Source organism: Myotis davidii, unplaced genomic scaffold (genome assembly GCF_000327345.1).
Source record: "Myotis davidii unplaced genomic scaffold, ASM32734v1 scaffold151, whole genome shotgun sequence".
Classification (NCBI taxonomy): domain Eukaryota; kingdom Metazoa; phylum Chordata; class Mammalia; order Chiroptera; family Vespertilionidae; genus Myotis; species Myotis davidii.
This window is the reverse complement of record NW_006285248.1, coordinates 2,019,239-2,031,933: the sequence shown is the minus strand read 5'-3', so window position 1 is coordinate 2,031,933 and position 12,695 is coordinate 2,019,239. Positions and strand designations below refer to the sequence as shown.

At 42.9% G+C, this 12,695-nt stretch overlaps 1 protein-coding gene across 7 annotated transcripts in view; it reads left to right on the top strand.

Moving 5' to 3' along the window:
• SLC8A1 (solute carrier family 8 (sodium/calcium exchanger), member 1) overlaps window positions 1-12,695 on the top strand; it is a 68,856-nt gene that overhangs the window by 29,290 nt on the left and 26,871 nt on the right. For all 7 annotated transcript variants that reach the window (XM_006755941.2, XM_015558884.1, XM_006755940.2 and 4 more), the window contains one exon: window positions 9,695-9,970. In XM_006755941.2, coding sequence (XP_006756004.1) covers window positions 9,695-9,970 — 276 coding nt within the window. The remainder of the gene's footprint in view (window positions 1-9,694; window positions 9,971-12,695) is intronic.

Sequence of the window (12,695 nt, the reverse complement as noted above, 5' to 3'; positions counted from 1 at the left end):
TTCCCCCCCCAAAAAATCAATAATTTATATATGTTGCCATATACAGAGGGTTTTTTAAGAGGTAGTTATTTCCCTATTACACTGTTCACAAAACAGCCAAATGGACTTAGATGTTATCAGAATGGATTTGTCTGGACAAACCGCAGTGATGTTTCTCTCAGGAATCCATGGGTCAAGTCATGGCAGTGAAGTCGTAGAAAGAGTCTTAGATCTCATAAGCATTATTTAAACTCTCCGAGCCTCCATTTCTTCATCTTTGAAATGGAAAAAACAATACCTACTCTTCACAGGTTGCTGGGAAGATTAAGCGGGATGGATGTGTTTTCCCAGGTGCATGAAGGAAAGCACTCACTAAGTAAACCCAAATGCACAGATTAATCACAGCAGCATCTTAAAATCCAGATGGTCTTCAGACTCCTCTGCCTGTGTGGCAGCCGCGGATACACATCAGCCCAACCCTTCATATAAATGTCAGCATTTTCCTAGGGCTTAGCGTGGAGCAGTTTGCTGAAAACTGAAGGGCTATTGCTGCCCAAACAGTTCGTCCATGGCTTCTCTTCCCACACTCCAGGAGGCTAATTCACTCAGCTGCTGATATTTACAAAGTGTTGTTAGAACCCAGTGTGCCCACATACTACCCACTGTACCTAAACCAACTAAACGAGCAGGGGCATCTACGCGAGCTGAGTATCAGTTCTACTTGTTGAGGGTTCATTTCTTAGGTGCTCGAGTCTGTAGGGAATAGGTTTCCCTATTGCAGAAACCTAAATTGCTGCGAATCCTACAATCCATAAAGGGCAAGAGGACACTGAATTTCAAGATTCTTAGAATGATGTGGAGTCATTTTACAAAAGACAAAACTTGCGGCAAAAACTCACAAGACTTTTTATGTCAACCTATGCTCTTTTAGGAACACTCAGAGCACGCAGAGGAATTCTAAAAGAGAGATAGGCTGAGCAGTCGATTTTTAGCTTTAAACTGACTCATTTTGCCAGTTGTCGAACTTGCAGAGAGCTGGAACTCCTTAGTGGATCTGCTTTTCATTTTGTCAGTGGCTGCACTTGCTGAGAAATATTTCTGTCACCTTAGATATTTCTTGGGCTGTATTAACCACCCTAACAAGGTCCATAATGGCCTGAGCTGGCAAGCATTTTGTTGTTTGTGGAAATTTTCACCCAGGAGGTCATTTGTCCAGACAGGGTTGGAGGTTATTCACAGAGAGTGTGTTGCCTTCTCACATCCTTTCAAGTACTGTCACACATCACCTGTGCCCCACCCTCCAGGTACGAGCAGTAACTAGCACTGATACTGGGGGACAGATGACCCACCGCTATCTTTAGCTTGAAAGTAGAGGGTGGGAATGATTAATAGGACCTATGCCGGTGTCCCCTAAGAACGGGCCAGCAGTCCAAGTTACAAGTCTACAGCAGTCTTGAACTCAGTCTCCTCAGTGCGGGTGCCCTAGCACAGTAGATTCCAGGCATGGGATCTCCGCACTAATTTGATTCCACACTGGCTAGTGCAGAGGGACTTCTCAGCAAGCTGCCAGCCTTGCCCTCAGGCCTTTGGCTGCCTGGGATGAGGACAGTAGGACCAGAACCCAACAGCAGGGCTCACCTCCTCTCCAATGACCCCCAGCCACACCAAGGACTTTTTTCACAATCCAAATACATTGTGAAGGATTCGAGAAGGAGCGTTTTTAGAAAGAGCTGCTATGAAGTCAAGGTACTTGTTTTCTAATGACAAGGTTTAACTTGGACTGAAAGATAGTAAGTAATCATTTGAATAGAGGAACGATTGTACGGGTATGTCCCCAAAATGTATTACACCAGTGTGGGAAATGGCATTGAAACAATGGGGTTTTGTTCATTGGTATGTGTAAGTAAGGCTCTATGGATGACAATATGCAATGTGACCACCAAAAACCCAGTGCATATATTTCTGAAACTTAACGTGTCCAGAAGGAGAAAGGGAAAAGGCCTGCCCCAGAGCAGACCCGTTAAGTGCCTCTTGCAGTTGCATTCAGCTCCAGGCACCATGTTCTGAAAAGGAAAGTTGTGACTGACAGCGCTCAGAGGAGCATGACCAGCCTGACACAGCATCCTGGGGTGAGGACTGAGAATGATGTGAAAGTGACCAGCTACAAGCGCCTGAAGGAATGTCATGTGGAGCCAGATTGGATTTATTCCATATGGTATAAGGGATGGGTCCTGGACAAATTAGTGGAACCTAACAGCCCAAGCTGACACCTTGAACTGCTCCGACTTGGGTTGTGAGATAATAAATGCCCTATTAGCTAAGACTCTGACCTTTTGGCAGAAATTTAAAAGAAATTCACGTTAAATAGGGAGTTGACCTTGGTAAGCTCTGAACCCCTCCCAGAGCTTTAAGTTCAGTTATTTTCTAATACCCATGTTTCAGTGGACAGAATCAAACACCTACCTTTTCCCTCTGTGCTTTGGTGACCCATAGATCTATAAATTTGAGTAAATTGTGTTTTCAGGTCTCTCTTGATAAGGAATTATCTTGTAATATACTTGGTCAAAAAATTGCAGATATCTACTTTTCATCAGAGAATATATAAGTAAATGCTTCCTGACCACTAGGTTATACAGAAATGTTTATAGCATTTCTCCTAACTCCAGAACAAGAGGTAAATTCTTATTTAGGAATGTATCTTAGGTTATTAAATTTAGTGGCATGTAGAAATCATTAAGAGTTAGAAGAGATGGATAAATTTTTTCTCACTAGAAATTATATATAAGCATGTAAAAGGGAAAAGGAGTAGAAAGACATTTTAGATCACTGAGTGAGCAAGACAGTAAAAGCCACTGGGCTTAATTCAAGCCCTTGTATATCAAATACACACACATCCTGATACCAGAGAATAAAAAGTCATCACAATTAAATCACAGTTCTCTTTTTTTTTCTCTTAAAAGTGAGAAGGGATAAATTAGCTGATTACTATGGTCTCTTTTATCTTAAATATTTTATGATTTTGTCAGAACCTCTGAAAGTGAAGAGAAATGGAAATGGACAACACAAGAGTAGAATTTGATTTGTAATGACTGTGTATCAGGTTGCAAAAAAGTGATAGGTATGGAGGAGAAAGCCCATTCCATCAAGTTAACCTGTTAATCTGTTTAAAGACAACAACCTTGGTGCTCAGAAACTAAAAAGACACAAAATTGAAATCAACCCCACTTGGTAAAAAAGGAACAAAATTTTAGAAAGAAATTATGCCCAAAACAATGTGTGTAGAATGAAGAAAACCACTGTAGTGATCCAGCTTCACAGCTAATGGTTTGTATATTTCACAAGGCTGCTAAGTAACATTTGTTGGGCTCATAAGATCACATGGGTGACCGTGTGGTTGGCCACAGATGTCATCCTTATTTCCATCCTTTCACAATTCTGGAAAGTGTTCTGATCATTCTCACTGTTCCATCGTGGAGGATTCTCTTTGTAGAGCAAAAATGGACTAATAATTATAGATATAAATGAATACCTGGAAGGAATCAAAGGTCAGACATTTCCTCAATGAACAGCAGCATATGTTCCCCAAACTACTTTCTATTGCAGATTTGTGATAATATAGGCAATTTTGCAGATTCTAGAGTGGAGAGCTAGATGCAAGCCAGGATTTTTGATTCCAAACTAGGCCGTTGACCTTTGACAACTAGAAATGAAAATAAGAACGTGTCACACTTAAATTCCAAATTCCAAAATGATCCCAACCACGATTCCCTGCCTTTATTTATTATCTTGTTTCCTGGTTTAGTTGGTTCCCAAGAGCTTGAGAAAGAACATGTGACTGACTCTGCTGAAAAGATATCACATCTAGAAAAGAAATTGTATTTAGAAAGTAATTTAGAACACAAACATTACTAAGCAGTGTTTTCACATTCCTTGAAAAAAAAGCAATATTGTTTTTACAGAGCATTTAGGCATCAGGAAGAGATAGCAGATTCAAACTTTGAATCAATATTTGACAGATGCTATACTCCTCAACTGGCTTCAACAAGACATCATGTGCAGTCAGTAGTTCCCAGGCTGTGAGATCAAATCCCAACTCAGCCACTTGCCAACTGTGTCATTATTTTTAGAAAGCTACTTAAATTCTCTGAATTTCATTCTGGTTCTTCACATGCACGAGGGGATTAATAATGCCCACCTCTCAAGGTCACTGTAAGAATTAAATAAGCTCAGGCGTGGAGGAACGTTTAGCGAAGCGCCTGTTACTTAGTTAGACGCCCCATCATGTTCTCTCCTTCAGTTTCTTCCTTCTTTTCTTTTCTTAAAATCAAGCAGCTTGGAGAAGCTGTAGCAATAATGTTTCATTCAAGCAGAATATAGGTCTGTGAAATCAGGAAATTCGGGTCCGACTGATCACTGCCTTCCTTCTGACAATAACAGTGAGGGAATATGGCACATCTGTCTGCAAAGAGGTTTGCAGCTTTACAAAGGACTTGGACGTTTCCTCTTCTAGCCCTTATGACAGAAGGCTCTGTGATGTGGGAGCTAGGAAATCCATTTGACACATAAGGACCTGAAGCTCTGGAAGGTCAAGAGTCCTCCCCAAAACAAGCTATCAGAACTAGAAATTAATAAGTTTTCTGACCCAAGTGTCTACGACACTCCAGCAGTGTCTTTTTCTATTTCTCAAAGCTCTCCCTGAGGCCAAACCCTGAGCATCTCCAGGGGGATGTACACTAATCTCTGGTTTACTTTAGATGTTATGTCACCTGCAGGTGCCAAGACCAGGGGTTGCCTTCCATGATCACTTGTGCTGATGATAGTCTGTGTTCGTGCTCCAGAGCAGGGCCATGCAAGCACTCTTCTATCAATAGCGGAAGTGATCCTCTCCACTACTTGTGGTTTTAACGATTCGGCTATTTTAGTAATCACAGTTCTCTAGGATGTCCAACATGTATCAAGGAAACCATGTAAAAGGCTATGGAGCCGATTAATCAAGTACAGCACTTTTTGTTATCTTTCCATTAGTAGAATCCATAAAGCTGAAAAGAAGGATTCTGAGATAAGAGGATCCTTTGCTTGGGCTCCTATAAAAGGAAACCCACCAGTCTGCCGTCTGCTAATGCAGGGGAGGGCCTGGAAAGAATGACGCAGCCTCCAGTGCCCTGGGCTGGCCGGCCTGCAGAACCGGCAGATTACCATCAACTTTGCTGTCACATAAAAGATGCTCCCAGCTTGGCTTTCTTTTTTTTTTTTTTTAATGCTTCACTCATCTTTGCAAGGAACACACTTTTAAGTGTAGTCCAGATGGTGATGGATGCACATGTTTCTTTGTCCTTCTCCAAGACAGGGTAATTGTGCATCACCCGTGCAGGCAGTGGTCATTTTTAATATTTAAATGACATCTGAGGTGGAGATTAAAATCTGTAAAGAGTAATGAGATCCTAGGGAAAAAGAAGGGAAAGCCACTTCTACTTTCAAATGCAGTAAAACAGATGCACCTCCCTTTCCAGACATAAGTATTAAAATATTTAAGATTCCCTGTAATGCTAGAAGCCCACAGGAGGAAATCTCAACCTCTCTCCTCTCTCTCTCTCTCTCTCTCTCTCTCTCTCTCTCTCTTCATTACACATGTATAGATCATGAAGTTGATTCCAGAGGGCAAGCTACATTTTGTTTTTGAAAGCCTAGAATGTAACCCCTGATAACCCAGCATATGAACTGAGCAATTAATTAATGATATGGAAATACAGTCACAATCCTTAATTATAGGAAAATAGTAACTACCATAATAACTATTATCTTGAAATATCCTCAAATACTTTACAGAGGTGATGTAATTTTTTCTGGCACACCCCTCATAGGAAAGGTGTCATTATGTTCATCTTGAAGACAAATATAATCTCTACTCTCGATTGATGTGTCATTTCTTCTGAGAAGCTTCATGATTTGTTTCCTTGTTCATCTTCACAATATGGACTTAGACACTCAAAATTAAGTAATTTTGTAGAGTTAGGGGCAGAATAATCTGTATTTCTATAGATGATTGATTAAAATTCAATGTTTTCTAAACTGTTTTGATCATATATCCTATGAAATTATTAAATGTCCACAAATACGGATCTCTAAAAGTATCAGGTACAAAATAAATATAACTTGAAAGTCTAGTGTTTTTGCAGAACTTTCCTGGGGTGCATGCAGCAGCCCCCTTGCCCCCACCCCTGCCTCCACTTTGGAATAGGCAACTGGGGAAGAAGGAGGTAGAGAAAGAATTAACATGGTGCTTTTCTTCCTCATTCCCTCCAATTCACCCTGACAATTGCAGCTCTCACAGTTCTACCTGGAGCTAACATTTAGGGTAAAAGGAAAATGGGAAGAAAAGTGAAAGAAGAAAGAAAAAAAAAGAAGAAGAAATGGTTGAAAGACACAAGAAAGGAGTGGGTTATAGAAACACGGAATGGCTGTTCCTACACATTAGCGTTACGGCATAGGAGGCTTCTGAGAGGGTGCCGTGACAAAATACCACAGACCCACAGACTAGGGAGCTTAAACAATAGGAATTCATTTTTTCACGGTTCTGAAGGATAGAAGTCCAAGATCAAAGTGTTGGCAGGTTTGGTTTCTCCTGAGGCTGCTCTCCTTGAGTTGGGAGAGGGAAGGGCCACCTGCTCGCTGTGTCCTCATGTGGTCTTTCTTGTGTGTGCCCACATCCCTGCTGTCTGGCTGTGAGTCCCAACTTCCTCTTCCTATACAGATACAAGTCAGCATGGATTAGCGTCGTTTTAGCTTACATATCTCTTCAAAGGCCCTGTCTCCAATATATTCACATTCCGAGGTGCTAGGATTTAGGGCAATGAATTTGGTGGAAACAATTCAACCCATAATACATACTTTTTTAAAAAATATATTTTACTCATTTTTTACAGAGAGGAAGGGAGAGGGAGAGGGATACAGACTTAGAAACATCGATGAGAGAGAAACATCGATCAGCTGCCCCCTGCACACCCCCTCCTGGGGATGTGCTCGAAACCCAGGTACATGCCCGAAACCCAGGTATGTGCCCTTGACTGGAATCGAACCCCAGACCCCTCAGTCTGCAGGCCGATGCTCTATCCACTGAGCCAAACCGGGTAGGGCCGTATTTTATTTAAAAACATCTCCTGCTTTTAGGCAAGGGTGATCTTAGAAATATGTAATGACCATACAGCATGAGTGCTGGAGGAAATGGTTGTTAGAAGATACACTGAAGCACATTAAAATGTTCCAAGTTCACTTGAGTGAGCATGAATTCGAATTGGGCAGAATCAAACCAGAAGTGGTTAGGAGTGCTCCGCCCACAGGAGCTAGGAGAGAGACTTTGTCAGAATAGAGGACATAGTTTGATTGGCTGTAGCTTAAGCGGTTGCCTTTTTGGGGAAAGCCGAGGTGGTTGTCTGTGACTGGTTGTTCTTAAGTCTCATTTTCTCAGAAGTATATTTACAGGGATCCCCATGGCTCAGGTTTAGTCTGCTTCCCTAGGTTACCAAGTATGAGAGCCACCTGGGTCTCCTGGCTCCTTGTTGGTTCCTTGAACACAGTCAACAATGCTTGTTCCCTCCAGTGAGTCACTCAGGTGACCTGACTTAAGACCTCTCCCTGGTTAGTCTCCCAGGGTGATGCCATTCACCTGCTGGAGGCTTCCTCCCAACAGTGTACGCGAGACCTTCCAGAGCCTCAGGATGAGACAGATCCTCCAAGTTTGTTTGCATGCTGGTTCTGACCATGGCCTCCTGGAAGAGCTAGCCTCCGCCTCTCCTCCCTCCCTGTAAAAGGACAGATGATAAACCCCGCCGTTCCCCTTTCCACATTTTGTGAGTGAGAGGGTGTTTCCAACATGACTTGCACCAGAGGGGGCCTCCCCGAGGAGAGCCCCTCTCCTCTGGGGAGCACTCACATGTGCTCTGTGTGGGCAGCCTCAGATCCAGCAGTCCTCTGGGAGGTCGGACGGCCTCCCCTGCCGCCAGCTGCACCAGGTGAATGAGGGGTAGTAGACCCTGGAGACGAGGTTGGGGGCTTGGGGTGGTGAGCAAAGGCCTCAAGGAGAAGTTCTAAAACGGCTGCGAAACACACGCATATGTGTTTGCCCCCACTTTAGAAAGAACTGATCTTCAATAGCGCGATTTAAAAATATGTGAACGGGGGTTATGTCACACCATAAACAAAGTCTCCAATTTCGAACACTGTTACATTGATTTCCTGGTTCCTTTAAGCGGTAAGCCTTTCTTTCTGCATTTAAACAGTATGCATTTCTTTCCGTATTGATAGTATAATCTAATTGGCAAAATGATGATATGTGTATATATTATGTAATTAAGTAGTTATATAAAGTCAGGAGAAATTAATGCATGTATTCACTCACTTAACAAGCTTTTAGCCAGCTTATTCCACATGGTGGAAACGAGGCCAAACATTAGGAACACAAAAAGGAACACATTCCTGCCCTTGACGGGCTCAGCGTTACCTGGAGAAGTGAGGCAAAGTGAACAGGTATAATCTAGACCAGGGGTCCTCAAACTACGGCCCGTGGGCCACATGCAAATACAAATGTGGTATTTGTTCCCATTTTGTTTTTTTACTTCAAAATAAGGTATGTGCAGTGTGCATAGGAATTTGTTCATAGTTTTTTTTTAAACTATAGTCCGGCCTCCAACAGTCTGAGGGACAGTGAACTGGCCCCTGTTTAAAAAGTTTTAGGACCCCTGATCTAGAGACTGGGTCTCATTGGACTCCTGCATGACAGTCACCTCAAGGCCTGGTTCATACGGACGGCTGACCGCCTTCCATCCCCCACCCCCCAGTTTCTGATTCAATGGGGCCCGAAATGTGCATTTCTAACACGTGCCCTGGTAATGCCGCTGCTGGTGAGGGTCCACTTTGAGAACCACTGATCTAGTGTTACAAGTGGCAGCTGAGGAGGAGTTTCCAGCACTGGCTGGTGGCCAGGGGGTTCAGGGAAGGTTTCATAAAGGAAGAGAGTTTCAAAGGACAGGTGGGGAAGGATCAGGAGGGGGGATTGGGACATGCCAAGTACATTTAGTTCTGAAGGACAAAAGGAGACAGTACATATGGTTTGAAAAAGAATGCAAGTAATTCCATTTGGCTAGGATGCAGTCTGAGTTTGAAGTAGTTGCGGGAGATAGAGCTGGAGAGAGATGCAGGCCCAGAGCCACGGTGGAGGGCCCGGGTGAACATTGTCCTCTGAGGATTATAGACCCGTGAATGTCCAGAGCTGACGTTGGAAGACAGCAATGTGTTCCAAGAAAAGAATCCTGGTAGAAGAATTCTGTCAGTTCCCTTTCTTCAGAACTGGCTTCCTTCGGAGTCTGGCACAGGGCTCCATGGCCTTTTGGAAGGAATCTTTGTCATTTCTCTGAAGTGACAAATCTCACTGGAGGTGACAGGAGAATCGAAAGGGTGTGTTGATTGCCTGTAACCAGAACTGTGTGGAGGGGATTAAGGTTTTTTTGCCATTAATCCATGACTTTGAGCATGACCTTGAGTATGATACAATAATTGTTTCGTTATGATTCATTCTTAGAAAACTCTAAGCTTCACCCACCTCTAAGGGCCTCCAGGTCACTCAGAGGGGAGGGTGACAGGCCTGGGAAGGAGGGGTTGGAGAGGTGGAGACCCTGATAGAAAGGGAGTGACGAAATGTGCTCTGTTCCTTTCTCTCTAGGGGAAGATGATGACGACGACGAATGTGGGGAGGAGAAGCTGCCCTCCTGCTTCGATTATGTGATGCACTTTCTGACTGTGTTCTGGAAGGTCCTCTTTGCCTTCGTGCCCCCTACAGAATACTGGAATGGCTGGGCATGTTTCATTGTCTCCATCATCATGATTGGCGTACTGACAGCTTTCATTGGCGACCTGGCTTCCCACTTCGGCTGCACCATTGGCCTGAAAGATTCGGTGACTGCGGTCGTGTTCGTGGCACTCGGAACCTCAGTACCAGGTAGGGAATACATTTGCCTTATGACCTTATCCTGCCTAACAATTGCAAGGACTGTGATAACAAACCAGGCCTCTGAAAGACAGGAGCCCCAAAGGCATAAATAATGTCACTGCCAGGACATTGTCATGGCATTTTTCAAGGTTAGAAAGCTGATCAGTATCATGATGATGACAGGAAAGCATTCCCAGAGGGCCTGCATGGCCTGCATGGTGAGGGCAAGTTGATTTGATGGATAGATTGGTAGATGAGCTTCCCAATACAATTAGCCCTTTCAAAAGGACAAAACAAAACAAAATTACAGAATCATGTTCAAGAACAAAATTTCCGTCTTTTATATAATTAGCAAAGTTTGGATGATTTCCATGAAACTCTGTATTCATTGGGTGACTGAGATAAATACTGACTGAAGACCTGATTTAATGTTCTCTTGACCCAAGTATTAATGGGAGTAAATACAAAGAGGCAGACATTGGTGGGGACAGGGAAGAAGTAACCGCACAAAGTGCACATTTCATGGGTGTCCCTTCGTGCATTCCTATAAGCTGAATTTTTCTTCCAGCCCACAACTGTCGCTCATTATGGTTGGGCAGACTTCTGAGTAAGACTTCATCCTCCCAAACATGACATTAACAGCAGTAATTTTAAAACTTTTGTGGGTATCAAGATTACCTGGGAGCTTCTTTAAAAAAAAAAAAAAAAACGAAAGTCTGAAACCCACCACTAACCTATGAAATCAGAAGACCTAGGGCCCAGAAATGTGTGTTTTGAGCTCACAGGTGATTCTGGTGCACATCAGAGCTTATTGTAACTGAAGTCTGGGCCTCTTCCCCAGCACAAGTTGACACCTTGACAGATGTACGGTATTAACTCTGAGCAGCCCGCATTCTCTACCATGTAGCACAGTGGTTCTCAACCTTGGCTGCACATTAGAATCACCTGGGAATTTTTTTAAAATCCTGATTTCTGGACCTGATCCTCTGGGAATTCTGTTTCTTTGTGACTCATGTTGTGGCCCCACCCCATAACAAAAAAACCACAGAATTTCTGGAGGATAGGGCCCAGAAATCAGGATTTCAAAAAGATTCCCAGGTGATTCTAATGTGCAGCCAAGGTTGAGAACCACTGATGTACCAGGTCAAGGACAGGTGTTACAGTACTTGACCTGGGGGAACGGCAGGACTTAAGGGGAAATACAGCCCTGCTGATGGTACCATTCAATGTTCCATAGTTATCACAGCCTTTTGTCAATGCTGTGATTTCTACATGCCATCCTTAGCAACCTTGGCTTTTGGTTTTGAGTCTGAAAACAAGTACAGTTTGTATCATGTATATCCGTCCGCTGGAATCCTCTAGTTCAGTGGTTCTCAACCTTGGCTGCACATTAGAGTCACCTGGGAATCTTTTTAAAATCCTGATTTCTGGGCCTCATCCTCCGGAAATTCTGTTTCTTTGTTATGGGGTGAGGCCACAACATGAGTCACAAAGAAACAGGATTTCCGGAGGATGAGGCCCAGAAATCAGGATTTTAAAAAGATTCCCAGGTGACTCTAATGTGCAGCCAAGGTTGAGAACCACTGTTCTACTTGTTTTCCACTCAGATACACATCATCTCAGTGACTGAGTATCAGTTACTTCTCTGAGCCTCACTTTATTTGTAAAAGGGGGATAATCATACTTTGAAATGCGGTAAGGACTGGAAAAAATGCCTATAAATTGTGCAGCTGGTGAAGCTTCTGGGACATGGAAGGAATTTAATAAAATAGCAGCTTTTGTGATGAGTTATGTTGCATAGCTAAGGAAGATCTGACCAGCATGTATTTGGTCAGCCATAGCATATGTGCTATCCAACTGGTGGACAATTTGGGGGTCCTGATCACAGGCCTGGCATGTTTGCTCAGACTTCTGGCATGGTTTTGGTGTCCAACTGAATTGATGGGGAGCCAGGGGATTTAGAACGTACTCTTACTCCTGCTCTAGTGAGCAGGGCTGTGCAAAGTCTTCCAGTTGGCTGCTCATCCTCCAAGCAAGGCAGGCTGCCTCTCAACCTCAGCTCTGTTCTGGCAGTTCCACGTTTGGTCTTTATTTTGAATTTTTTCCAGAAATGACCAGAAATTTACCAAGTAGGAGGAAAACTGTAAAATACTCATATTTCAAGTTGCTTTGTTTATAGAACATATATACAACTAAAAGAACTAAATGCTTGAGATCTACTTTGCCTAAGGCTTAAATTGCTCTATCAAATGGTGCTCAGATTAGCACATACTGTTGTTGGCTGTGGCTTTAACCCTTGAGGAAAATGTGTTCAAATTATGGTAAAAAAGGGAAAATTAGGTCTCCCATCACAGTTATTCAAAGTCAGCAGTTGGTCCTAGCAAATGAATCTCTTGCTTTCAAAAGGATTTTAAAAAATGCCTTTCCTACATCAAATCCTTGGTCCAAAAAAATTTTTTTTTAATTTCCCAACTCCTCATCTCAATATCTCAAAACTGGCTCCTTTTTCTAACACCAATCTTTCAAAATGGCTCCCTGCATCTTTTGTATAAATGCTTTTGAATGGTGTGCCATCATACAACTAGAAAATATTTTTCTGTAACACAAAATGTGGATTACAGTAAACCTCAGTGTTTGGAGGATCATTTGTTTTGCCACTTAAAACCAGCTCAGTTCCCAGGGAGAGGCATCAAGAGGTAAGAAAGCCTGTTGGGGAGAATACAACAGAATAATT